A 26,464-nucleotide genomic window follows, 5' to 3' on the forward strand; every position below is an offset into this window, starting at 1 on the left:
AGGGTTGCTCAGAGACATTTGTTTGATACTAGTTCTGATAAACGAAATTTTTACCTAATAATAATTTTACTAGTGACACTGGAAGCAGCTGCACTCTCTAATGGTAAGCCTGCCTTCAGTAAAACTTTCCTCGTTCCTTCATACCTTGTCCAAACAGTTATAGCTAATGAAACATTACTTCCAAACTGTAGATCCCAGTAAAAAATTTAAATCATGAAGAAATGAGTGATATAATAGACAATATGTTCCTAATGGGATGGTCTTTGTCCAGACCAGCTTAATGGTATAAACTTGTTCTTGCATTGCATTAAAAAAAAGTCAGACCAAAACCTTGACCTGCTATGTAGAATTGTCTTGTTTGTTTGTTTGTTTGTTTGTTTTTTTAATAGGGTCAGCATATTTCACTAGCTCCGATTCAAAAGCTAGAAGAAGCTTTGTATGAGTATCAGCCTCTGCAAGTGGAGACATACGGACCACAAGTTCCAGAGCTTGAAATGCTGGGAAGGCTGGGGTAAGTAACACAGCAAGTTTTAATTCCCATTTCATGGCATTATAGTTGGGACTGTTACCATCTTCACTTTGCCAGCATGTAGAGTTTGGGTTTTTTTTTCTCTTTTTAAAAAAATTTTTTTTTAAAGGATCTTAACGAAATATTAGACTTCCTGCCCAACCAACATTTTGTTTGGGTGGATAAGCTGAAATTTTTGGTCCTCTAGCCTTTATAGATCTATTGAGAGCTGGACTGGATTGCATTAGTGTTTTTAAGGTTGTCCTTGGCAGTCGTAGTGAAGTAGCTGTTCATTTTCAGTTGCACGGTATTAAAAAATAAATAAATAAAAATCTGGGGCTTAATTTACCCAGCTGTAAGCCAGTAAAAATATTAAAGTTGGGCTGTTTGCCATGGAAAAGGGTAGATTTACTTGTCGACTGCTGTCTACAGTCAAACTGCGCTTGTGAGAAATGAAGCACAGAGCTTAAGTTTGTCAAAAAATATAATGCAGGGCTGGTCCAGCAGCTTGGCGGCATCGTGGTGTGCAGCCATGTTTGGAAGGGAGTTTGAGAGCCTGCTGTGCCCGGGTAATGGAGGCTGGGAAGTCCAAAAGTGACGTGTTTGCTCTCTAGAGAAATGTTTGTAGCCGAAATGCCACCTGAAAACATACAGCTACTGGGATAGTGAGTGTCACCCAACTCGTCGTGGCCTAACTTTCAAGGTCACAATTGCTTACAGTGGCTGGAAAACTACGTGGCAGAATGTATGTGCAGACTGGCAAGGCAAGAAAGAATTTAAAAAAATAACAGTTTACTTTTGACCGTGCAAGTTGGGAAAACTGAAGCCACAAAGTACTGAACAAAGTTGAGACACGTTAGTATGCAGTTTCAGAGACCACTGAAATCCAAACAGGAATCCCATCTAGTTCACTGGCACAGGAGAAATTGTATCTCATCGAGAAAATGATAGAGGTAGATAGACTTTTTAAAGTAAATAAGCAACTTAATGGTGTTTCAGAAAATTCAAGGCTGTCTGGAATTGAGGTTGTCTCCCTTTTTATTGTTTCTGTGTCCTCCTGCTGCCTGTAATTTTTATTGTCTGATATCAAGCTTCTGAGACCAAATATTAATTAGCAGTTTAAACTTGGGCAGAGCCAGACTCAGCCTTCACCACCTGTTTGGATGGAGCACAGCTGTGAGGGACCTCCCCTGCGAGGGGAACTTTGAGGCCCTCTCAGCCCTAAGCCTCATCACAAATGAAAATGCCTGGGGGGCGAAAAAGATGACTTGTGCAGGGAGGATTCCCAGTCCCTGTCCCTTTGCCTGTGCCCCTGTAAGGTGAGTGCTGCTGTCCAGATCCGGCAGGAGCCCTGTGCGATCCGCGTCCGTCCCATCTGATTGCCTGTGACACCGGTTCGAAGGCAACCCAACACTTTGCAAAACAAAATCCTTTAAACACTGCAGTTGCGTTGCAACGTCGCTGTGTGAGCGTATTTGCAGCAGGGTTTGCAAACAACACTCGCAGTCTTTTCTTGGAGACGCTTTGACACGCGTGTCACTTTACTCCTCCGAGCGTGAACAGCCAGGGTCGTTCGGCTTGGCTCTGGGGGTGATGGAAGAGTTAAGGGCGGCAGGGGTGCTGGGTGGCTGTGGTAGCAAGGGGAGGCGCGTGGGTGGGTCGGTGGTGCCCACCAGGAGAGTTCTTCTGAGTCCTGAGGCTGTTTGCGATTCCAAAACAAATACATCGATATGCTGTGGGTTCCCAGCCAGTGCAACTCTCACCCTATTCCATGTGGTGTCTGAAATACCTTAAACCATGCAAGGCTATTCGTTTATATATTTGTGTTTCTGTGTTTATATGAACTCATGCGCATTTCCTGTTGATGATGAATGCTTAACTAATGTGCCTGGGTCCCTGCTTTGGGTTTTTTCAGGCAGCTGCATACAGCTGCCTGGGTGAGGCAGAAGAGCTGGGCACAACTTATCCACCCCTGTAAATATTTTTCGTTTCCTCTTCATTTGCATTCATACAAGGACAGGTGAAATCCAAAATTATTTGATTTTTTTTGTTTTTTGTTTCTCCCTCTCTTCATATTCTTGTTAATAATTTTGCAGTCTGGCTATTTATTGCTGCTAAATAGCTCCCTCATATGTGCAGGCTGTTATCATCTGAGTTTCTGGAGCCAGAATTATTGCAAAGATACTGCCAACCTGGAGACTTTGAATTCACTTCTGGTAGCATAGTTTATTGACTTTTTTTTTAAAGATATAGTTTATTATCTTCAAAACAGTAGAATGGGCTTTTTGAATATTCACATCTTAACCTCTTGCATTCTGCAAGACTCACTTTAGGTTTCAGCATCAGTGTCGCTTTTCTTTCTTAGTAAACTGCTGTAATGAAGGAGACAGCTGACAAGAAGGTTTCTAGCAAAGAGCAAGAAAAAGGGTGAATCCTTAAGGGATCATTTAGAACATTCGTTAGGGATCTTTTATAATTTTAAAAAAATTGCTTTTTAAGATGACTTGTATTACTTGCTTATTAGGCTTTACAAAAAACTTTGCATGCAGTCCAATAAACTTGATTCTGCATCGTCCCACTGCTCTTCTGTGTGCGTTTTGCATGTTTTGCAAAAAAGGAAATTTATGTTCAAACTGCTCTTATAAATTTGTTTTCAGTTTTTCTTGGGGCTGTAAATTTTCTTTTTTTCTGTGTAGTGCAGAAAAGCATTAACATCCTTATAATGCATTTCTTGCTATTGTGTTGGAAGTCTGAGAATAATGAAGAAATAGATTTTTTTTTTTTTTTTTTTTTAAAATTTTTTTACCAACACACATGATTGGTATAATGTGTAGGGGTTTGTGTCCTTCAGGAGCCCTCCCCCAATTTTTTTTAATGGAGGACGATTTTCTGGAAGTAATGAACTATAGGCAATAATCCTGAATTACATGGCTTTCTGGGAGCAACATGTATTACACTAACTTGTAGACAGTATTTAACCTTAGGGCAGGGGGAGTGAAGCTTTCTGAGAGCCAGCCTTTGATAGAAGTTCCCTTGACTACATGTCTGTGGGGTTACGGCAAGGAAGTCTCAGTGGCTGATGGTCCCATGAATACAGACTGAACATGCCAGGTTGGTGATGGCTTGATCTGGGTGATAAAGGTCACTTTGAGTGTTCAGGCTGTGAAGACCAGCTCACGCCTGTCTCGGCTGTCAAATGCAAACGTGACTTGAAGAAGGGGAGAAGATATGTAGTACGAGAGCATCTCCCAAACCTGCGGTGGTGTCCTTGGAGAACAGCGGGGTCTCGGATCACGGTAACGTACCCGTCCTGGAGGCAGGCTCTACAGGTGCTTGTCCCTCCATGATGACTAGTAGTCCTGGGTCTGTGTGACTTGCCCATTTCTCTAAATTACTGAAGTGTCCAGTGACATGCATTGGGAAATTGTTGGTTTCTGGGTAGGGTTGAAGGCAACCTGCTGATGGCGGTTGTGTTTAGAGAGCTATGTCTTCTCAAAGGCCCTGCTGGCACTTTTGCCATCACCAGAAGCGGTTAGGTTGGTGTGGTTTGGGTAAAGTGGGGAGCATCATCTTTTGGTTCAAATTGGTCCAAATCTGTTGAACTGCCAAAGTCCTTGCAAGGCTGTGTGACCTACCATGGCTTTCGAGGAGAGGAGCTGTGCGGTTGAGAAAGAGCACGAGCGCCTGGATGCTTGGGTACTCACTGCCGTTACTTTACTTTGAGGTTTTCTAAGAGGGGCAAAAAAGGCCTGGGTTTTTTTTGGGTTTTTTTTTGTTTGTTTGTTTGTTTGTTTTGGTTTTGTTTTTGTTTTTTTCCTAATGTTTTAGCTGAGCACACTGAATTTGTGTGGTTGGAGGTCTGGATATTTCTTACTGCAAAACAAAAGAAATGAAAAATATAACAAACTCTGTCATGCCAAGTAGTGAAAGACCAAAACAGGATGGGGATGGAAAGTAGTTTGTTGTTTTAAAAATGTATGTTTGTTATGTAGTTTTGATTTAAAAAAAACCAAAACGAAAAGAACCCTCAGGATCAAAATGATGTTTGTTTGAGGTCCTGAAAAATGTAAAGACATTCTTGGCACTAATTGTAAGTATGTACAGCTAGCAGGAACGGCCACACAGCATTCTCACACCAAGTATTTACAGCTGTGGAAGAGCCATACACCAGCTACTTAAAAACTGACGATAAATCGAAAATCTGCTTATGTGATTAACATTTTGGGTAAAGATGTGTGAACTTCATGTCTCAAAATTTAGAAACAGTCTCTTGTAATCCAAAGTGGATCGTACTCTTAACACAGCGCCAGTCCTATTCTCACCATTCTCACAAAATAGGGTAATTTACAAGTAAGATTAAAAATATCTGTTTGCACTCCACTTAAAAATCCTCTGCCTTAACAGAGAACTTTTGTGCAGACCTTGTAATCAAGTCAAGCCTGGGCTGCTTAAAATAAAATTGTGTTTGCCTACTTAACTTTGTCTGGAGAGATACATCCTGAGTATATACACATGTATATAAAAAATTGAGTTTGCTCTGAAAATCTTTGCTTTTCTTTAGGGAAAAATGTGACTTCCCTTTGATCTATCAACTTGTTTTCATGTATAACCACATTGTTAGGGGCACTCCAGTTAATTAGTGTTTTGTTTAAATATGAGGCAAAAATAAAATTCAGTGGTGAACAGTAATCTAATGAGGATAGGTAATATACTTTGATAATTTAAAAGTTAAATCTAAGCAAAATGTCATTTTAAGAGTTGAGGGTAAGTACTGAAGTAAAATCAGACTCCTGTGGCAGTCTGTACACGCAACGAACGTGGTTTAGCCCACTGTGCTTTTATAACGAACTGAATTGATTCATTCCTTTTTTTTCCTAGTGTAGGACAGCTCAGTCATTTTGAATTTCGAATTAAGATGAGGAGGTTGGATTTCATATCTGTTAGAGCTTTGTTAGCATTTGATTTTTAACCTTTATTTCAAGTGGAAAATTTCTGCATATTTCTTTGTTGTACAATGTTGTAGTGTAATTTGAAACACATGTAGAGTTCTGGCACTTAATCTAGAAATGACTCGTGTAACTTCTTTGCTGTCAGTCATAGTGGGTTTTTTTGTTTTGTTTTGTTTTTTTTTTTTTTTTTTTTTTTTTTTTTTAAGGGAGGCAGTAGTAGGGATGGTCTCCAAACTATTCTTAAACCATAGTTGATCTAGTCTTTGGCTGGATTAGTTTTTGCTAAAACCCTGTCAGTGTCAGTGTTGGGTTCAAGACAGTGAAATAACTGAGAATTGATTTTGAATGGGTGACAGGACCGCTGGGCTTTAAAAGTTGTAGCAGGTGATTTTTCACATCTGCTCTCTTTGTCACTGGGGTATGCAGATATTTCTTGAATCTTGGAAAAGGAGAAAAGCCACAAATGAAGGGCTTATTTGATCTGCTTTGGCCCATTGATTTTGAACACTGAATTCATTCTGCTCCTTTGAATAGAATATAGTTTCTCAATAAGCTCAGTAGTCAGAGTCAAAAGATTGAGTAAGAGCAAAGAAAGCTTGTCTTGCTTTGGAGAGCATGTAGAGGGCTGCACTCCTTGCAGAAATTCTCTTGGCTACCAAGGCATATGGTCTGAATTTCCCAGTGTCTCCTATTGCAGGGCCTGATCCTCAGTAAAGATTTCTGTTGGCTGCAATGCATTTTGAGTCAGGCACCTAATGAATGAGAATCGGCAGGTAAGAAGTGATTACTGCTTTAAAGACACAGGTATGTTTGTATACAGCCTTTCAAAGTGAAGTATTTTTTGTTCATTTTATCATGAATATTTGAATAAAACCCTATGAACGACAATAGAAGTACTACGTGGGTACACTTTTTTTAGAATAGTGAATATGGCTGAGTGTGGTGTCTTTCAAGAGAGGACATAACAATGAAACAGAACTGTGTGTACACCATCTTAGTTTGGTTTGATGTAGAAACTGTCTTGTATTGCTTTAGTGTACTACAGAAATCCTACAGGTTTCATCGTAGGATTTTGGAAGGATGCAAATTTAATATAGAGGAGGTAGATTAGCACCAATTTTTCCAGCTGAATGGGAATCAAGGAAAGGAGCACAGCCTCTAGTAAGTCTGAAATCTTACTGTTTAAGAAATCAGCTTTCTGGCAAAAATGTCTATGAACATTTCAAACGACACCCTGTAGTATATGGCGTTTTGCATGGAGCTCTTCTGTCAAGGTCATTAGCAATTGAATATATTAAAAGTGGACTGCTTATGAAACGGAGAGTTTTGCTTCCTGCCCGCCCACCTGTGGGTATAGTGTGGGTTCTGTAACTGTAAAAGGTCTCGTGAGGGTTATAAAAGCAGAGAATATGGAAAATATATAAAGAAACAAAGAAGGAAGCCTGCACACACCATGTAGTTTCTTATATGTAAAGTTGGCTGTAGTTGTATATGTACCACTAAATTAACCTCAAAAGCTGGCCATGACAGCAGAATGTCCATAGTAATTGTTTTTGTTGGCGTTTGGCTTCAAAATTAACTCATCGATCTAACATGAGTCTCTGTACTCAGAATACTGGTCTGGTAATGTTTTTTTACTTTTTCATGCAATCATGGAAAAAATATGTTTCTGCTCGAAGCAGTTGTCAAACAAGCTTCTTTCATCGACAATCAGACACAGGGCAGCTGAGTAAGGCTGTTTAGTCTAGAATAAATACTCGAGAGATTACAAGGTCGCTGTAGGAAATGTAATTATACCATTTATTCCAGAATAGTCTTTTTGTAGTGTGGGCTTGCAAAATACTAAATCATGCATTTATTAAAATACATATAATATGAAGAAAAAAAATTCAGAGCCTTAACATAAGGAATGGAGAATTGTCTGGCAAACTGTACTACAAGATTAACCAGTAAATATTTAAAATTGCTTCAAAAAATCAGGATGGTAATATTGGCTTTATTACTGAAAGTTGGTAGGAGGCAGACCCTGAACTGTTTCTGCAGGTGTAGAGGCAATGCTGCTAAGTAGGCAGCTGAAACAGTGTCAGGCAGAGCTGTCTGCTGAGGGATTATAATGTGGCAGGAGGCATCCAGCAATTATGTGGGCCAAACACCCTATTTTCTGCACTCTTTGTATCTCACCAAATCAAAGCCTTGTTACTACCAGCCACTTAACAATATCTGATTGTCTATGATAGTTCTTACTGTTACTGAAAGCCCTTCTTTGCTTTCATCCTTCCCTTCATCCCCTGCATTGATTATCACTATTGATGTATGGTTCTCCCGTGACTTTATGTGCTCACAGACTTTACTCCTTAGTTGTCCTCCATCAGCTTAGAAAAATATATTTTTGTAAAAGTTAAGTTTTAGATCTTCTGTTGCTTCTCTGAAATTGTGGTAAGTTTGAGGTCAGTAGTTTATTTGCTCAGTGTTTTCTTTTTCTTTTTTCCTTCCTTGCTCCTCCTGCACTCCATCATATTGCCCTTTTTGAGTCTTTCTCTGACTCCTCAGCCAGATGTATAATTGCATTGGGAATCGTGTAGTTGCCACAAGAAAACCAGTAAATTTTAGATGTGCATGAGTGATCTTTGTTGCTTATCTTTCACTTCAGCAACAGAAGGGCCTTGGTGTCCTCAGCTTCTGTAGTTCTTCCCACCCCCAAAAGGCTTTCTTCCCAGTGTTAGACTACAGAGGCAGGAGCACCTTAGCAGCGAGGAGCAAAGTCTGTCCAGTGACGGTCATGGAGAATATGGGAGCTCACTGAGGACCACTGCTGAGAGGAAGAGCTCTGCTTCTTGATCGACATCTGAGCATCACTCGTGCTTTGCACTTCGCTGTAAGGAATGGCAGAGAGGTGTCATGACAAGGAGTTGCTCTGGGGCAGTCTAGGCAAATGCTGTCGTGGTTTTCTGAATGGTCTGTTTGGATGGACTAATCTTTTAAATTAATTATTTAGTCTCAGATCTCAGAAGGGTGAGAAACATCCTGTTCTGAATTTGCCCTCTAAGGCATTTGTAAAAATCTCTTGTAATAAAAATGCAAGAAGGAAGTCTGAGAAGAGGAAGAGAGAGAGGCTTCCTAGACTCTTTAACACTATTGTTTCAAGAAGGGTGAGTTATGTATAATGAAAATATTTAGACTGAGTGGGACAGCCAGCAAAATAGACCCCTGAAGAGGAAAATAAAGCCAGAAATGATGCATCTTCTTGACTTCAGCTGACACTGATAAACATAGTTGTAAAGCAGCCTTCCAAATTAAAATTGTTTGTTCTAGTATCAAATGGCTGAAAAGGTGCATTACAAGTTTCCTGAAATGGCAGAGGGGAACGTGGGGGGTGTCTTGCTTGAAGCTTTATGCAGCTTTTCAAGCTGTTGCTCAGGATTCTTTAACCCCTTTCAGATAGCTTTGTTGTAGCTTTATTCTTGATGAGTAATATTTCTAACAGTGACCAGGAGTCAACAATGTTTAAAGCTTCTCTGAGGAGTGCTGAGTGGTAGGAGTGAGGGATCTCTTCCTGGAGGAGCATGCCATCCGCCAAAGCCACTAATTCCATTCATAAGTTTGATCCTATGTATATAACTATCTCACACCTGATATGATGGATGGCAAGATTTTTAAGGGTTGGGCTGGTAGTCTCTGTTTTCTTATTTTGATAATGACCCTGATGTCCCTCAGATTAGATCACACTGGAGGAACTTTCTGGAAAAGTGGAACTGGAGAACTTTCCTTAGAGTTAATGGTATCTGATCACATGTGTTCTTTTCTTTATCTTTTCCTAGCTTCCTTTTTTAAAAAAAAAGTAAATATCCAAGTCTTACACACCCTTCCATTCCAGCAGTTTGTGCATCTGTTCACTGATTGCAGTCACACTTCGTGGAGTGTCAGAGATTTTAGGGGTAATTAAGACCCTAGCTGCTGCATGGAAAGGAGTGGTTGGATATGAAGGGGGACCCTAAAAGTACCTTGACTGCAAAAAGCCTGCCTCGTAAGCTTTATAACTTATTAGCCACCAAAGAAGCTGTGTGGAGTGAGACACCTCATAGACATCCTAACTACCCGAGAAAAGCTGCAGTCGGAGCTTGTAAGCAGCCCCAAGACCAAGTGGTAGGAAGCCAAACTGCATTAGTTCTGGTGTCATGGCACTACTTAAAAAAAGGAGAGGAAAACTGAAGCTCTTTGGATCTTTGAAATTGGAAGATGTCCAAGGACAGGTAAAAAGTTATTAGCTCAGGTGTCTTTTGTAGTTAGGTCAAGGGGGCAAAAAGGGAACCCAAGCTTTTTATGGACAAACAAACCAACCCTCTCAAAAGCATAGCTCTTCTTAGCTTTGTGCGTTCCAGACCCCTTTTATTCATCATGAACACTAACGACATGAGGTGCTTTTAATTCAGAGTCTCTTAAATGCGAGTATTTGCAGGATGGGGGGGTATAATCAAGGAATTCTGTAAATACTCGTCATTTATAAGCATCCACTACTTTCATTTCAAATCGGCCTCTGTATCAAATGATTGACATGTTACCTGGTTGCTTGACACCCACAATAAGGTTGCTGGAGATGCTGAAGCTGGCTTGCGGTGCTGTCTGCACGGTGCTTTGCCTCAGCCAGTACGCCCCACGGCAAGGCCAGTAGACCTGTCCATTTACACGTGAAGCATGCGGCAGCACGTGCTTGAGCTGAGAAAGGGAGGACTGACCCCTGAACGGACTGAAGATTGGTGGCACTAAATGTACAGCTACAGAGGTGATTATTAGTTCAGCATTTTTAAAAAATGCCCCTTTTTCTTCTTTCTTGGGTTAGGAATGTAATACGTGTTCCATATCATGCTCTATAACTGGTTTTTTTGGGTTTGTTTTTTTTTTTTTAGTGGGGCTGCTTACAGGGTGTTGAGGAAAGTACCTGCAATTAAGTTGGTTGACTGGAGATTATATACACATATTTAGGAACTGATTTTCATGGCTTTGGTTTTAAAGCCTTGCTAATAGTTAGTTGAAAACTGTTTTAGGTAAACAAGCCATGTAGTGCCACGCTTCCAGACAGAATTGAGTTGTTCTCTTCTCTCTCTTCCAAATTGAGGCATTCGAGTTAGGCCACATTTCTAATAACAAAATAGGGGTTCGAATGTCATCGGACTTCACAGATGAACTATTGCTCAGGCTTGAAGGTAACGCCACCATATTTTTGTTTCTTTACCTAACTGGTATTAAATGTAAAAACATAAATCCTTTCCAGTGGGAGAGGAGAAGGGGAGATGGTTTTCATTTGGCATAATTTCCTGTGAGACGTAGTTCTAAACAAGGCCCATATTTACACAAGACAATACAGTTTTACATGTACTAGTATATCCAGCACACTTTAAAATTGTTTAGCCAGGCCCAGGTATTAAATACCTTCACAATAAATGTGTTTAATAAAAGTAGATGAAGTTTGAAATAATTTTTGAATAATTTTACAGTAGAAACACCAGTTAAATCAACCCCATTGCAGTAATAAATGTCACAAAAACAATTAATTATACTTGCTTGCCACTGCAAAATCAATTGTGTAACTGTTCTTCTAAAACTGACTTTTACATTACTAAATCCTAAACACTACACTTCTGTAACTTGTCAGAATCAGGTTTTGGTTAATAGATATTTTCAGTGATGTAATGGGAACTTCTGGCATAGAGTCAGAATATAATGGACTGTGATTAATGTTTTAATAAGCACTTTTCTTCTACTTATGATGCAGCAGTGAAATGGTTTCCTGCTGAGATTGATAGAACAGCAGGTGTGCGTACATACTTTTTTCTTTCAGTAAGAATAAGTTTTTCAATTCTTCTGCTTGAAAATTTTTAATGTTTTTCCTTGAGTCAAATGCTGCTGATTTGGTGTTTTCAGTTTGTTTGTTTTAAATCCAGCTATTGCTGATATTTGTCATTGGGAGGTGGAGGGTGCTATGGAAACCTTTTCAGTACTTAAAATAATTGCTTTGCAAAAGAGGAAACTCATTAGTTTAAAAAAAATAGTTTTGATATATTGATGTTTTCTTCAGTGAAAGGATTTGTTTAAAAATAGTGTTAGAATAATTCAAAAGTGTGCAAGAACAGAGTATAGTGTTGAAAATATTAGCAGGTTAGATTTATTATTTAAGTTGATGTAATACACTTGCTACATGCTTGGTTACTTTTGTACTGGAAGTGGTTGTGTTTTTCTATATTTTAAATATTTCTACCAAAAAAAAAAAGTTTATTTTAGTCACTGTTTTTAATGACACATCAATCCAGATTTGTTGCAGGGATAGGTTTTTTGCTTAGGGATCCAGTCATCTGCTGTCCTGATGTAGAAGTGGTGTTTCTTGTAAGATGCTGCTTAAGGTGAGCGTATTTTCTATGCTCTTAATGCCCTACTAATATCAGGTGGTGGTTGCGCACTTGGTCTCCACTATTCCTCTGCAGTGAAATATATGTAAAATATATACATATAATCACAGAGCGTGAGGACTACCTTCTGTTGAAAACGAAGTAGTCTCTCTTCTTTCCTTCTCCTCTGTCCTTGTAGGCTGGATGGTAGCAATGAATATACACCTGTGATGAAGGGAGAGGAGAAGAGGGTGAACCCTGTAGAAAGAGGAGGTCCCATGTCTTGGGTATTGCTGGCATTAGTCCACTAGACAGGACTCCCCATGCCTCTGCTCTCTCATTTCAAAAAGTCAGGTGAACCTCTCTGGAAATATGGAAGAGGTGCTGTGGTCTTGGCTCCAATGTAGGCACTCCTCTCTCTTCTCTGGAGTCTGTTGACATGAATTGATATTCAAGATAACAGGTAGTTTCTCCATCTCTTTGTTCTTTCCCCTAAACCTGGGAATCTTACTGACTCCTCTGTTCTTAGGAGCATCAACCCATGCTTTAATTTTTCCATCAACTTTGGAAAAAACGCAGATATCCGTATACTCATATTTTTAATATTTATTGAGAATTTCTCAAACAGCCTCTATACCTTGGTTTTATGCCAACTGTCTGTACTGGGGTAGGATCTGCCTTGCATAGAGAAGGTTACTTGTGTATTTCCTGTATTTGCTACTGCTGCATTTGTCTAGTTCTCCCTTAAAAAGATGCAGAAGGTGAGTTCTGGCTGCTATCTTTATTTCCTGACTCTCTTCCAGAATTCATGAGGAAATGCTCATGAATAAAGCCAAAAAAATCTACACCTCTTCTCCCCTTCCTGTCATTAGAAGGTTCCTTCTCTCCTCCTCCTCTTTTCACATTTAGGCCCTGATGGATTGAGCAGACTTCTTACTCTGTGGTCATTGATTCTGTTAATTGTCAAAAAGTATTCCAGAAATGAGAGAGAAGAGGTCTGCAGTCTGAGGCCATCTCAAAACTTGGAAGCATAAAGGCTCTGCTGTTCCAGACTCTCTTCAGCACACAGTTAATTTTGGAATGAAAAGTCCCACAGATACAGAGTCTGCAAACAATCTGAAATACGGAAAGAAAAATCTTGCCTTTTTTTTTTCCTTATTCCATGATGTAGGTGCATCCTGCTTTTTTTTCTCACCAGAAGAGAAGCAAGTATTGTTGGGAAGGTGTGAGTACAATACAGGAGTTTGCTTTTAAGAGTCTGCTGTGAATGAGTAGTACTCTGCCTTAAGCAGTCCAGACCATAGGATCCTCCTTCTTGATCTTTTGGCTTTTGTCTAAGAGCAGTCACTGAAGTTAACTATTTTTGTGAAACTTCTCTCTTGTTCTCGCTCACCCAGAAATGATCTATAGACTTTTTAGGTCTGCTCTATTCGCTCAGTTTATCCAGCCCTTAAATGTGCTTGGAAAAGCATGGACTAGCAGAAGAACATATGAAACCAGTGTTGTCCAATTCTGCAAACATCTGAGCAATCAATAGTGTTGTAACAGCTGGTACTGACCCTGGAGATGACAGCAATGATAATTCAGTGCAACTGCCATTTTCATGAGTACTCGCAGCTAACGCCGCCAGACTCCGTCCCTGCCTTCTCCTAAGAGCTGTAGGAAGTTCACATGTTCCCTGACATGTTTTTGGCTCTAGTGTCAAAATGCTATTCTGAAAAATTCCCATTGAACTTGCTTGGGTGCTGAGGGTGGCAGATTTAGAAATAAATAAAAGCTCAACATAGGTTCAGTTCTGCTCCCAGCCCTGGCAGAGGGGATTTGTAGCAGCTTCGGTGGGAACAGGATTAGGCCTACAGAAATGCCTTTAATGTTCCTACCCTTGGGCAGTATGTGTGGATAGTACTTTCTTTTGTAACACAGTGGATGAACTGTGTGTGCTCACAGGCACTTTCATATAATTGAGGAGTGTGCTCGACATGGCTCAGGGATGTTTGCAAATGGAGCAAAGGAATGTGGCTACCTGTGTGACAGAGCCACGGCAGTGAAGCAGCGTGCTAATGCTGCAGGCTGTTCATCAGGGTAATAGCTTGGCCGACTTAGTAGGTATTTGGCTTTACTGGGAGCTGTTGGCTGCTAGGTGACTTTCCTGTATTTCAAAACAGAAATGCTGAAAAACTGTCTGGAGCTATCTAAGATCAACTGCCCATATGTACTACAGTAGCAAGTTTTACAGGCTGTCTGCCCTGGGAATTTTAAAATCAGAAAAGAAAATCAATGTCTCGTCTTTTAATGCTATTCTTATCCCCTTAGAAAAATACTTTGTGAATGGGGTTAGCAAATAGATGAGATTTCGATACTCACGTATGGGTCCATTTAAAATCATAGAATCATTTAGGTTGGAAAAGACCTTCAAGATCATCGAGTCCAGCCATCATCCGTGCCCACTAAACCATGTTCTGGAGTACCTTGTCTATGCGCTTTTTGAATACCTCCAGGGATGGTGACTCAACCACTTCCCTGGGCAGCCTATTAATTTCATGCCTTCCTCATGCATGTGCGCACCTCTTGTTTCCATGGGAGTAGTGGAGCAGTAATAGAGTTTAATGTAAGTGTCAGCATCTGCCCAGCAGCCCTGCTGAGGGATGACAGGTAAGTGCAGCCGGGGCTCTAGTCCAGACCTCCAGAGAGGAAGCTGGTTTCACCACTACATTGCTGTCTTTGGGTGATCTTGGGAAACCTGGAAAGGTCAAACTTCTGAAATATATGGTAGTTATACATCTAAGCTCCTTATAAGCTTGTCCTTTTATTTTTTTAATTTTTTTTTTTCCCATTAGCTCTTTAGTTCATTGTCTGCAAACTAAATGGGAATATCTGTTTTGAAATATCAGCATTAGGCTCTGGGAAGTACTTGCTACTTAGTAGAGAGGACCACAAGCTGGGATGGCTGGATGTAGGTGATAATACAGGCTGCTGGTGTTTTCAAAGAATAGTGCATCCTCTTTTTTGGGCTGCTTTGAAGGATGGTTATTTGCAACAAATCCCAGAGTTTTTGTTGACTCATGACTTATATTTTGGTTTTATTCAGCATTTTTTTGCCCTTTCTGAGGACTCCCAACAGCTGAAACAGCATCATCTTGCCACACGGCAGTTTCAGCTGAGTCTGGTGTTTGAAACGGCAACACTGCTAAATGTTTGTGACTTGTTTTTAGAACAGCATTTCAGCTGCCGGTTTCCTTAAGAAAGCAAAAACAATATGAAAAGCAAGAACTACAAATAAAGGAGAGGCTTTAAAATACTTCTGGTGCAAAAAAAAAAAAAAAAAAATTAAACAAAAAGGGTTCAGAAGACATGCTAAATTCAGCAAAATTTCGTGAAGTAATAGGAAAGCAACATCTAAATAGGCATGTGTGCTTGATTCCCTTCACCTTCTTTCCTCCCCCTTTTCACCAAGCCACACAAACTCATTTATTACATTTTCTCTTAATGGGCTGGGCTGTTTCAAAAAATTTTGCTTCTCCTCTGGTAAAACGTTTGGATGCTTGCAGAAGAATAGCTGCCACATGGTGGGTGTAAATGTGGGGGAGAATGAGAGCTCCCCAAAACTCTCTGCTTCCTTGCAAAGTGGTGAAGAAACTGCAGTGGTACCATTCATTCTTCCAAGAAAAGGGTAGAACTTAAGGCATCAGAGTAACTGCTTTGAGGGCATGCTCTGTGCACCCAGAAAAGCTGTAATTTCTGCTGGAATGATTTTATTGATATATATGTTTGTGTGTGTGCATATGTGTATACACATATATCATTATATATTATTTTACATTTACAATGTAATAACTCATTGTTATTGCTGTTGTATTATTAGGTGTTTCTGTAGGTGTGTCAATGCATTGATTGTTTTAGCAACTACAGCTGAAGATAGGTGTCTTGCCCCAGAAGACAGAAGCTAATGCTCAGAGAACTTACTGCAGAAAAACAGATTGAATGCTGAATAGACAGAGGTAACATTTTCTAGAGCAACTAATTGAATGAAGAGTCTGTCTTGCTAGTTTTAATGAACTGTAGGCTCTGAATTAATTAAAAACACATACTAGCTTAGGATAATCAGACTAGGGAAGGAAAGGTGTTGGAAACACGGTGTTAGTGTGAAAGAACCTATCGGTGTGTGGGGCAGCATGTGCTGTTTGGAAAGGTGCTTGCAGAGCCACAGAGGAAGAGACTGACCATGCAGAGAGATGGATCAGATCTGATCCTGTTGCAGATTCCTCTATAGCCTTTGTTAAATCAGGTTGACTAAAATCCTCAAAGGCAATTAAGCACCAAAATACCTCTGGAGTTTGGCTTCAGTCCATATGTAAATCCTTCTTTTTATTTTCCTCCCCATTCCCCTGCTTGATACTACTTTGTGTATGTATCCACCTTCTTAGCTACAGAAGTAACCAGAGCTCCCATTTTGTAAGTGGGCCAGCATTATCTCTATGTTGTTTCCAGTATTAATTAATTCGTGGAGTCCTGTGTCTTGTGTGACCTGTGTTCTTTGCTCCTAGCTGCATGACCTTTGCTATTAAGCTGTCTCTAGTTGGAAGAAGTCTGTATTAGTGAGTGCTACAGATAAGCCTGAATAATTTATCTATTTCCCCAGCCCCCTCAGATTTTTTGACAGCTGTGCTTTTTACAAGGGGTGACTTCTATATTTTCTATTAAATTGTAGATGAAAGTTGTTGAGTATCACTGGAATAAAATGAGATCCCTGCAGGGAAAATACCTCATCGGATGATGAATCCCCATTTACACTTAGTTCTTGAGATCTATCAGTGTAAATCGTGCTTAAATATTCTTTGGTGTAGCACCTATGAAACTAATTTGAATGTGGTACTTCAAAAAAAAAAAAAAAATACTGCCTGTTTTTCTTATAAACCTAAAGGTGAGCTTGATCTTTCCTTTTCATTGAGGTGAGTCACTGAGGGATGTGTTAGTTCTTGGGGTAAAGAAATTTGAGACCAATGTTGGTTAAACAAATCCATGGGTCAGTGTAGAATATATTCAGCAGCAGTGCTTTAAATGGACAGAGCATATAGTGGGAGCTGTGGTACCCTAGTGGGATTAAGGGATAATAATTCTGATGCAAAAAGATAACTAAGTCGGGAAGAAGACCCATAGCATTCCTGTGGAAATCTTACTGCAGGAAAAATCTTTTTTTCCTTGAAAAAATGGAATGTACTTTTTATACAAAAAGTGAGGAATTTGCATTGATACAGCTTTAACCTCCACCAAGAGCTATAGGAGAATTGTGTAAAACTGTACTCGTGGTAAAGTGTGTGTGAGGGCTAAGTTTGAGATGGCTTCTAGGGCAGCTTGGACTTGCGTGTGCTCCGCTGTGTGTTGGAATAGCACAGACGTGGTCTGGGAAGAGCCGGTTCTGCTTTTTCTGTGGTTTTTGCTCTTCCATGGCTCCAGCTGATAGAACCTTTGTAGTACAAGAAGTTCTCAGGCACAAGGGGCATCACATTAGCCCATAGTAGATTTATGTGCCAAAAATTTAAGTCTTTGAAAACCTCTGTAGCACTTGTGTGGCAGATAATACAATGCTTCTGTGTAGCTACATGAATGACGACTTACTAGAGTGCTTGCCCTACTGAGAGAGATCAATATGGTCCTTTGCTCTCTTCCCTTAAATCACATCAGCAACCTGTCAGATGTGATGCACTGTGCTTGACCAACTCAATAGAAATTATTAGCTTTATTTTGTTAGTAAAGAAATTTTATTTGACCAAACCCTCTTAGCAGAACGTCAGAGTGCCTTTGGTGAGTAGGCTGTAGCTTTTTACTTCAGAACAGGTCCATGCCCAAATAAAAGTGACTGTTTTTCTTCTGTGATATGCCCTTCTTGCTGCTCAGGGACTTAAAAACTGAGAAGTATAGGTCCATAGAGACCCTGACGTTGTTTCCCAGTTATGCATCCAGTGAGTGCTCCCAGTTCCTGGCTGCCGTCTGGGAGAGCTGGAGTACTGGTCCAGTTGCTTTTAATGGTCAATTACGAGGAAATGCATTTCGATAGAGAAGTTTTTTCAACACCTGCATTACCCACCATACTGCTATGTATTCATTGAGGTTTTAACTGAAGAACTGCATTAAGCACATTGTTTGCGTTATCTTTCTCTCCTCTGCTGCCTTTAATTAGGAGGTTTATAGATTGATGTACAACGAACACAAACATTAAATTGGGGCTAATGAGAAATTAGTATGGACTTGAGTTATAGTAACCATAAAATGTGATGAGATCTGGCACTTGGATTAATGATCCCAAAGAGTGGCATAACATGTAATCTGATGACATCACATTGTACGGTGTTGCATAAAGCACTAATATTTTATGTAGTCTTGAAAAAAGCTGGGTTATAACATTCAGTACACATTTGTGCACAAACATGCATATACCTGTTTATGGCTTTAGGTTAAACCAGTGGCCCACACTGTTTCTTACATTTCTTGTTATAGCAAGGAGTTTTCATATCTTAATAATATGAGAAATTAAGCAGTTCAAGAGCACAAAGCAGGAAAATAACCTTTAATTTTCTACAGATGTTTATGATGATTGAAGACTAAAGGAGTTTCATAACGAAATAGCAAATTGCAGGAAAGAAGTTAAATTTCAGTATGAAGATACACTGTATTTTAATATTCGAGGGCAGTGTATCACGTACTAATATAATAATCACTCACCTCTTCCCTTGCAGCTTTTTGACTTGACGTAGCCATGGAACTTCCCTTTAAAGCACAGTAATTTCTTTAAAACCTGTTTGATCTGTCAAGTAGGTGTAGAAGCTTGTGTCAGACACGAAGATAGCAGATTCGGCTCTGACAGATGATACAAATACAGTGAAGTTAATTGACTTTACCAGGGGAGAAAATTCTTCCTCCCAGTTATGTCAAATGCCAGACAACTTTTCAGAGGTGGGAAGGGAAACATGCTTAAAGGACAGTACTGACACAGTGCTTTTCTAGTAGGTGCTTTCTGTGCTTTATATTTATTTTTTTATTATGTAAGCTTTCAGGGATAAAACAATAAAATCAACTAGCTCAGTTGCATCTTTGTTTTGGGATTCTCAGACCTCATAAATCCATTGCCCTTCTGTGGTCCTCTAGGATTTTCTGCCTGTTTTTGTGAAGATACAAACTTTCAGGAGACTCAATGAAGCAATGAAGTCCTGGACTTTTTATTTTTCTGCCAGTTTTAGCTGTTCTGCTTCTTTGACTTCATATTGGTATAATTTAAACCCTGTCAAAGTCAACAGGTTTCTGTCACGTTCTAAGTTTTTAGTATTTGGAAAGCAAAGGAGAGGACTGGGCTTTTTACTTTGTTCGTTAATCCCTGGTCAGGACTATAGCCTGTCTCAAATATGAAGCTCTGCAGTTTTGTGTTCCAGCACCACATGATTCTTTTACAGAAATTTCCTGTCAGTGGAGAAGGAGCCAGCAAGGCTGTCATGGTAGGGGTTATTGTTTTGAGGAATAAAACTTCATTTTCTCCACTCTGACACCTCTTCCTTCCTCAGCTCAGTTTTTGGTTTTAGTTCATGGGTTTTTCCATGGCAACTCATGATAAGCGTTGTTGCCAAGAAATGATAAATAAAATAAATAATAAAAAGGGATTGATGTAGGCAACTTTTTATTCTCTATCACCTTCTGAGATTGTGATGCATGACAGAGCACAGTGGTGGGCAGTGCATGCACATGCATGTTTGTGCATGCACACATTTATACAGACACTTAGCATGCCCAACAGGGTCTCTGTACTACGTTTAAAAGGGTCTGTGTCTCTATGATATGTTAAAAGCTCATCTGTAGTGAGACTGGGTAATCAGACTGCATTCCCTCTCTCTGGTCAGTACTACAGGTAGTCACACGTTGCAGCAGAACAAAGATAAAACCGTTGCAGGAGTTAGTTTTTACAGGCTAGGAAGACCTGCCTGGCTGGCAAATGTTAGGTTTCTGTCCACTGGATAGGTTTCTCTCTCACTGGATGAGCCCTTTAAGTCATCAAGGCTGAGGATGGTTGCTGTTAATTAAGGCTGCAAGGTGATCAGCATTTTGGGGGGAAAAAAGAATAAAAGAAATCACAACCCTGTCTTCAGGTTTTCTCACGGTGAAGGTAGAATCTGTTTCCAATGTCCTTTTGTAGTACAACTCTACTATATATAGCTGGCCTTTTTGTGTACTATTGTTCAGTAACTCTTACGGCTTTTTCGAGAGTTTGTCAGTAAATCTGACAGTGTTTATATTTTATGTGGTTGGGTTTTTTGTTATTTATTGCTGGTTTTTGCTTTACATAAAGTTCCTAGGAACATATCATGCAAGTCCATAGTACTAGAGATTGTACAGTGATTTAGAGGTGTGTGGAGGAACAGACTGTGCCCCAAACTGCCTAAAAGTGGAGGATGCCATCTTTAAAAGAAAAAAAATTAAATAACATGCAACAGTAACAAACTAGCTTCCTTTTATGTCTCCCACACTTGACTCTCTTCTTGCTAAATGTGGCAATACTATCAAAACTTTTCATTCTTATGGCTTTTCCCTGTCAGTATAACTGTTCCAGACCTTTCAGTGGCAAAGAACTCCATTCCGTTTGTGGAGTCCAACTTTTTACTCATCCTTGCATCTGGTTTTGTTGCCTTAAAACCCAGATATTTTCAGATTGACACAATATTGATCACAGTTGCATTTGGTTAAATTTGAGGTTAGTTTACATGAGTCAATGATGAAATTTCATGTGACACTCTTTTGGACATCAGGCATTCATTATCTTTAAAATAATTTTTTGAGAAACTTTATTCAGCCACTAAATGTACTTTTATTAAAACAAGCCCTTAGTATGCATAATTTAGATTTGGAATCGTGGTAAGTTTGTTTTTTCACATTTCTTGGAATGTGCTTTCAGTTTAGCTAAACAACATTCTATTTAGGGCATAACTTTAAGAACAATTTTTGTAATTCTGGCAGCAAATGCTGTAACATTATAATTATGCCATAAGCATTCAATGTTTTTCCATCATAAGCTGGCTATAATCCCAGTTCTGGAATACAGCTTCCTTGTTGCTCTCGTTTCTTCAAGTGATGGTGCAATTTTGTCCACAGAAATGATTTCTTAATAAAGTCCACTATTTGGGTTAGTTACATACTAGAGCAGTTCAAAAAGAAAAGTCCATTATTCCCTCTGAAGTCATAAATGATTTTTGAACTTCTCTTAAAGGAAATTCACTTTTAAGAATTAGTTAAGCCAGCAGATACTGTTCAGAAACAGACTTGATTCTTGCATATATTAAAATACTGCGTTCATTTAACCATCTTAATTTAAGAATGGGAACTAGTTAAACCAATACAATATAGTGATATCACCATACTCGTTGTGTTGTGGATTTCAAAGCAAAACAGGACCTAGTGGTATACCGCAGGGGTCAGTACTGGGACCAGTACTGCTTAGCCTCTTTATTACTGCCTGGCTGATGGGAAAGAGTGCACCCTCAGCAAGTTTGCAGGCGATACAAAGTTCAGAGGAGCAGCTTGTGCACCAGATGGTTGTGCTGCCCTTCAAAGGGACCTCGACAGGCTGGAGAAATGGTCTGACAGCAATCTTGTGAAGTTCAGCAAAGAGAAATGCAAAGTCCCGCACCTGGGGTTGAATAATGCCACGCATCGGTAAAGGCTGGGGACTGACCAGCTGGAAAGCAGCTTTGCACAGAAGGCCTTGAGCACACCAAGTTGACCATGAGCCAGCAATGTGTCCTTGTGCGAAAGAAGGCCAACAGCCTCTTGGGCTGCATTAGGCAGAGTGTTACCAGCAGGTCAAGGGAGGTGATCCTTGCCCTCTGCTCAGCACCGGTGAGACGCACATCTGGGGTGCTGGGTCCGGTCCTGGGCTCCCCAGTGCAAGAAACATGGACACACTGGAGTGAGTAAGGACTTGGGATATCTGTCGAGTGAGGTGAGATTGAGGGAGCTGGAACTGCTTAATCTGGAGAAGGGAAGACTCGGAAAGAACTTGTCAATGTGTGTAAATACCCGATGGGGGGCAGGGAGTAAAGGGAACAGAGCCACACTCTTCTCAGTGGTGCCGAGTGAGAGGACAAGAGGCAGTGGGCACAAATTGAAATACAGGGAATTCCATTAAAACAGGTTTACTGCGAGGGAGGTCAAACCCTGGAACAGGTTGTCCAGAGAGTTTGTGAAGTCTTCCTCCTTGGAGATATTCAAAACTTGACTGGACATGGTCCTGGGCAACCTGCTTGAGCTAATGCTGCTTTGAGCAGGGGGGGCTGGACTGAATGGTTTCCATGTGCGCCTTCCAGCCTCAAGGGTTCTCTGCTTTATGGTGTTTATGTCTGTCTGCTCTGACTCTGCAAGACAAGGTGAAAAAATTTCATCAAATAATCTCAGCATCAAGGCATGTAAAATAACTCTAGATATATAAAAAAAAAAAAGAGAGATTATTTCTTTCAAACTGAGGACTTCTAAACCAGAGTCCACTAGGAAGTGTCTGTTTGTTAGCAGGCTACCTTTATCTTCTCAGTTACTTTTTGCAGAGGTCTCAGAGGTTCTCCGTGGGGGTAGTCCACCAGTTTCTAAAGTGGTGTCTTAGATGCTGAGGCTTGAGTCGCCATCAGGTTTGGGCTTGGTAACATGAAATCAGTGGAGTTGCACTGGTGTAAGGCATGATGAGTAATACAGTTGTGAGTCAACCTGAGGTTTCAAAGAGATGATCTAGTTTTAAGTTGGCTTTCTGTTCATGTATTGCCCTGTCAATTGCATACTTTCACTACTGAGTTTAAACATTTCAGGAAGAAACAAGTACTGAAATGAAAAGCTACATCTGCTCAATAGGAGCAAATTGTCATGTTGTCCTGCTGGTCTCACTGGCATGGTAAGGCTCCCATTTGCTCCCTTTTCTGCTCCTGGAGAGAGATGGCTGGGGTGGAGGAAGCATTGGTCTGACCCAGTACAGATTTCCTTATGTTAAACGCCTTTCTCTAGTTCTTTTTCAGGGTACGATACTGAACTTGGATAATGCCAACCACGTAATTAATCCAATTGTCTGTAGCAAAGCGAATGGCATTTGCTTCTTTGTAGCAAAAAGCAATAGTGTTTGTTGTGCCTTTGATCTCTAGAAAGTGCTCTGATGTGGTGAGATCCTCTAGAGGAAGCTCTAACAGGTCTTGCCCTGAATTTTGTATTCAACTCGATGTAAAAGGAAGAAGGAAAAATGGACTTGAATATGTGCTTATTGTGATGATTCATTTCATTCAACAATTAGCTTGTTATTCAAAGTTGCTGTACAGGACTTGGTATTGGAATGGGATATTGGCAAATGACTTTATTAGTTTTCACTGAAAATTAATATGTCTGTCAGCTTTTCACTATGGCGCGAGTTTTTCTTTCCAGATCGGTAAGACTGCTGGCTTCCCTTTCAAAACTAATTTTCTTTATCGGTATATTTGCTTCTGTGTCTTGATAACCCTTCCAGTTAGTGCTTCAGAAGATGTGGGAAGGGGAAGAATACTTGTTCCCTGAAGGTTGCTGTAAACCAGTCATTGCTCATATGATACTCAATGAATGAAATATTTCCATACGCCATAAAACTTAATCTCAAAGAAAGTCTTGAGAAGTTAAAATAATGGTAAATATTCTGTAGACTAACTCTTGCAAGGGCTAAATAGCCTGGCCTTGATCCAGGAAGGCACTTAACAATGTGCTTAACTTTAAGCGCATTGAATATTCTTACTGGCATGAGTGAAAAATCAATGAGACTACTCACATGCTTAAAATAAGACATGTGCTTAAGTGTCTTTCTGGAGCTCAGCCAGAGTGTTCAGCCTGCAAGATGGGCTGAATTCTAATTGTGGGCAAAAGCCAGTAGTGTTTCATTTTGCTTGTCTTGTGTGTTTCTGAAGAATTCATTGATATTGTCTGTGTTTATTTTAATTGGCCTCCATTTCCCATCTAAGCCCTACCAACTCCAAAGCTCGGGGAGTAAAATAGATGTGCAACTTAGGGTTGTCAAACAGCTTGTCAGGGATAGTACTTAGACTGTATATATTGCTATAGAGCAGGAACTGAACTTCAGAAAAGCTGGGAAAAGATGAGGTGAAACATGATTGTTTTCTTTGGTAGCCAAGGTTTTAATATAGAGAGAAAATGAAGAGGAGAGAAGAGAAGGGCTGGTGACACATCGCACCTTTTCAGTTAACATAGTTGCTTCTTAGGAAACATTAAAGAATGCAGACAGATGCATTAATAATCTGCTGGCAGTGGCTGTAGCCTTGGCAAGTAGGCTTTCCTACCTACTATTGATTTTTCTGACTCTCAGGCAGCAATTTGCAATGGGTAGCTTGATCCCTTACCCTCAAAACGGGCAGCGAGATGAGTTGTCACGGCCAAAATAATTTTTTACTTTCGAACCAATCCCTCCTGTTTCTTCAACAGCATCTTTTACTGCTTAGATGACAATTTCCACTGCTGACAACTGTGAATGATAAAATATACTATATTTAAACACAAAGAGCCTCCATGTCTAGAAGTGCAAAATAACCCACCACAACGCTACTAAGCTCTTTGTTGGCACCAGCCACACTTGTAGAACCCAACCCTCAAGCACTGTAAATCTGGGACATTACTGGATGGCAAGTGTAAAAGCAGTGGAGCCACAGTGATCTAGAACAAACCTTTGCTGTCAACTCTAACTTATTTGTCTAAGGAAATACTATATCGTTCTCCCCCCACCTCATTTTGTTTTTCAACATGTAGACATTGGTTGTCTTCCACTTTTCCTCTCTGTGTTCACAGTTTCCTCCTTACATCTGACATTGCTGTTTGCTTTCTTTTCTATCCAGGTTGTTAGAGCCCATGCAGCGAATTCTTCTTCATATACTGCCTTTGAGTTGTGATTGCTGATATTTCTTCACCTGTCTTTTTTACTGGAAATTAAAATTTTTGTTTTCGTCTGTATGTTGGATTTAGACTAGATGAGAGAGAAACTTAGAATAGTTGAAAAGAGGTGGCCAGAATAAAGGAAAATAAAGCATAAACACTTTTAAAGGGTTAAATATGTAAAACGAGAAGAAACCAGTTGACACCATGGGATTCTATATGTAATTGCAAAAGTACCTCCTGAAAATGCATCTCCATGAAGGAGCAGCTGCCATTTTTAGGAGACCTCTTCCACAATGAGTCTTGAGCAGTTTTGAATGAGTTTGCTTGTAGGTTGTTGATTTTTCTTTCAGCAGCAGAAGTGTGCTTGCTATAGCACTCCAAACTTGGTTTCAAGTATCTTTCAAGGTAACAAGCAGTGTATGTTTTTACTGTGTACTTGCCCTAATGGCCATTTATTTCTTTAAACTGCAAATTTCTCTTTTACTTAAGTAAAAGCTTAATAGAATCATCTGTCACATACAGAATTTCACGTGAATTGAATAAGAGGTGATTTAAGGTCCAGGTTTGGAAGGTGTATTCAGATTCAGTGGTAGCCAACGATCTTTTAAACGGTGATGTGCACTAAAGATATCAGAGCCAGAATTAGAACTGGATGAGTGGATGGAAAATGGTATTTTATAGCTATTTTGCTTTCAACTGTTTTGCACTTAGCTTTTCTAAAATCGGCTGTCAAGCTTGAGTCTAGGTCAATGAGTCTATCTGCAGGTGTCTTCAATGTGACAGAGCCTTCTGCCACCTAGTGTTAATGTGAGTTCTCTCCTCAGCAGGGTATCACCAGATAATTTATTACACGTTATTATTTATTAATAACCCCCCCCCCCAATTGCTAGGCACTCTCTGTGAACATTTAAAAATGCAGTTTCTGCACCAGAGGGATTCAGAATCAATTCAATCAGTATGCACAACTTCTTTGGATATGTTTATTGAGGATGCAATTTACAAGGTGGGTCAAGTTGTTATACAAATAATCCATGGAGAATTTCGGTAATTATGAATGTCACTCCTCTGTAAAAACTCTGTTAGCACTTTTCTCCCCCAGGTGAAACTAAGGAATTCTGCCTAACTCAGCACACTTCTGCTTTGATATCTGTGCTGCTGCTGGTTCAGGAAATTGCATTAGACTGAAAGCAGCAGAGAATAAAAATTAATTCAACAAAAATTATATAAAATAAAGAACGATTCCATTTAGACACTTAACTCATTGTCTTTTTAGAAGAGTAAAATGAAAATCTCCCATCATCACTGCTTTTTCCCCTCTAGAAATTCCACCAGGGCACAATAGAGAAGGACAATAAAATCCAGAGAATTACACCCAGATTTCACAATAGAAATGTCAAACTGTTAAAATAGAAAAATAGGCTTAACATGATACTTTATATTTAAGCCAAATAATAATAGCTCCTACCATATGTTGACAGATAGGAGGAAACTTCTTAGGACTGAAGGAGTGGGGGTTTTTCCTTCATTCCCCTATAAAAATATTTTCAAGGGAATAGAGCCTCCACCTCGGTGAGCTGTCTTTGACTGCCCTGTGATACAGAGTGGGGCTAAACGGTTCCTTTGCAGGTTGGTGTTTGAGAGCTCAGCCAAAAGGCTGCACATGACTTGGGCAGATGCTTCTAATTCTTAGCCCAGCCGTGGTTTTG

The 26,464-nt window shown here is 39.9% G+C and overlaps 1 protein-coding gene across 2 annotated transcripts in view; it reads left to right on the forward strand.

The window, feature by feature from the left end:
• Nucleotides 1-26,464, forward strand: part of MNAT1 (MNAT1 component of CDK activating kinase) — a 127,414-nt gene that overhangs the window by 88,138 nt on the left and 12,812 nt on the right. Inside the window, exon 7 of one of the 2 annotated variants that reach the window (XM_030005181.1) lies at nucleotides 390-511. The exons of the other annotated variant lie outside the window; for it this stretch is intronic. Coding sequence (XP_029861041.1) covers nucleotides 390-511 — 122 coding nt within the window. The remainder of the gene's footprint in view (nucleotides 1-389; nucleotides 512-26,464) is intronic. 2 annotated transcript variants of the gene reach the window in all.

Source organism: Aquila chrysaetos, chromosome 2 (genome assembly GCF_900496995.4).
Source record: "Aquila chrysaetos chrysaetos chromosome 2, bAquChr1.4, whole genome shotgun sequence".
NCBI lineage: Eukaryota > Metazoa > Chordata > Aves > Accipitriformes > Accipitridae > Aquila > Aquila chrysaetos.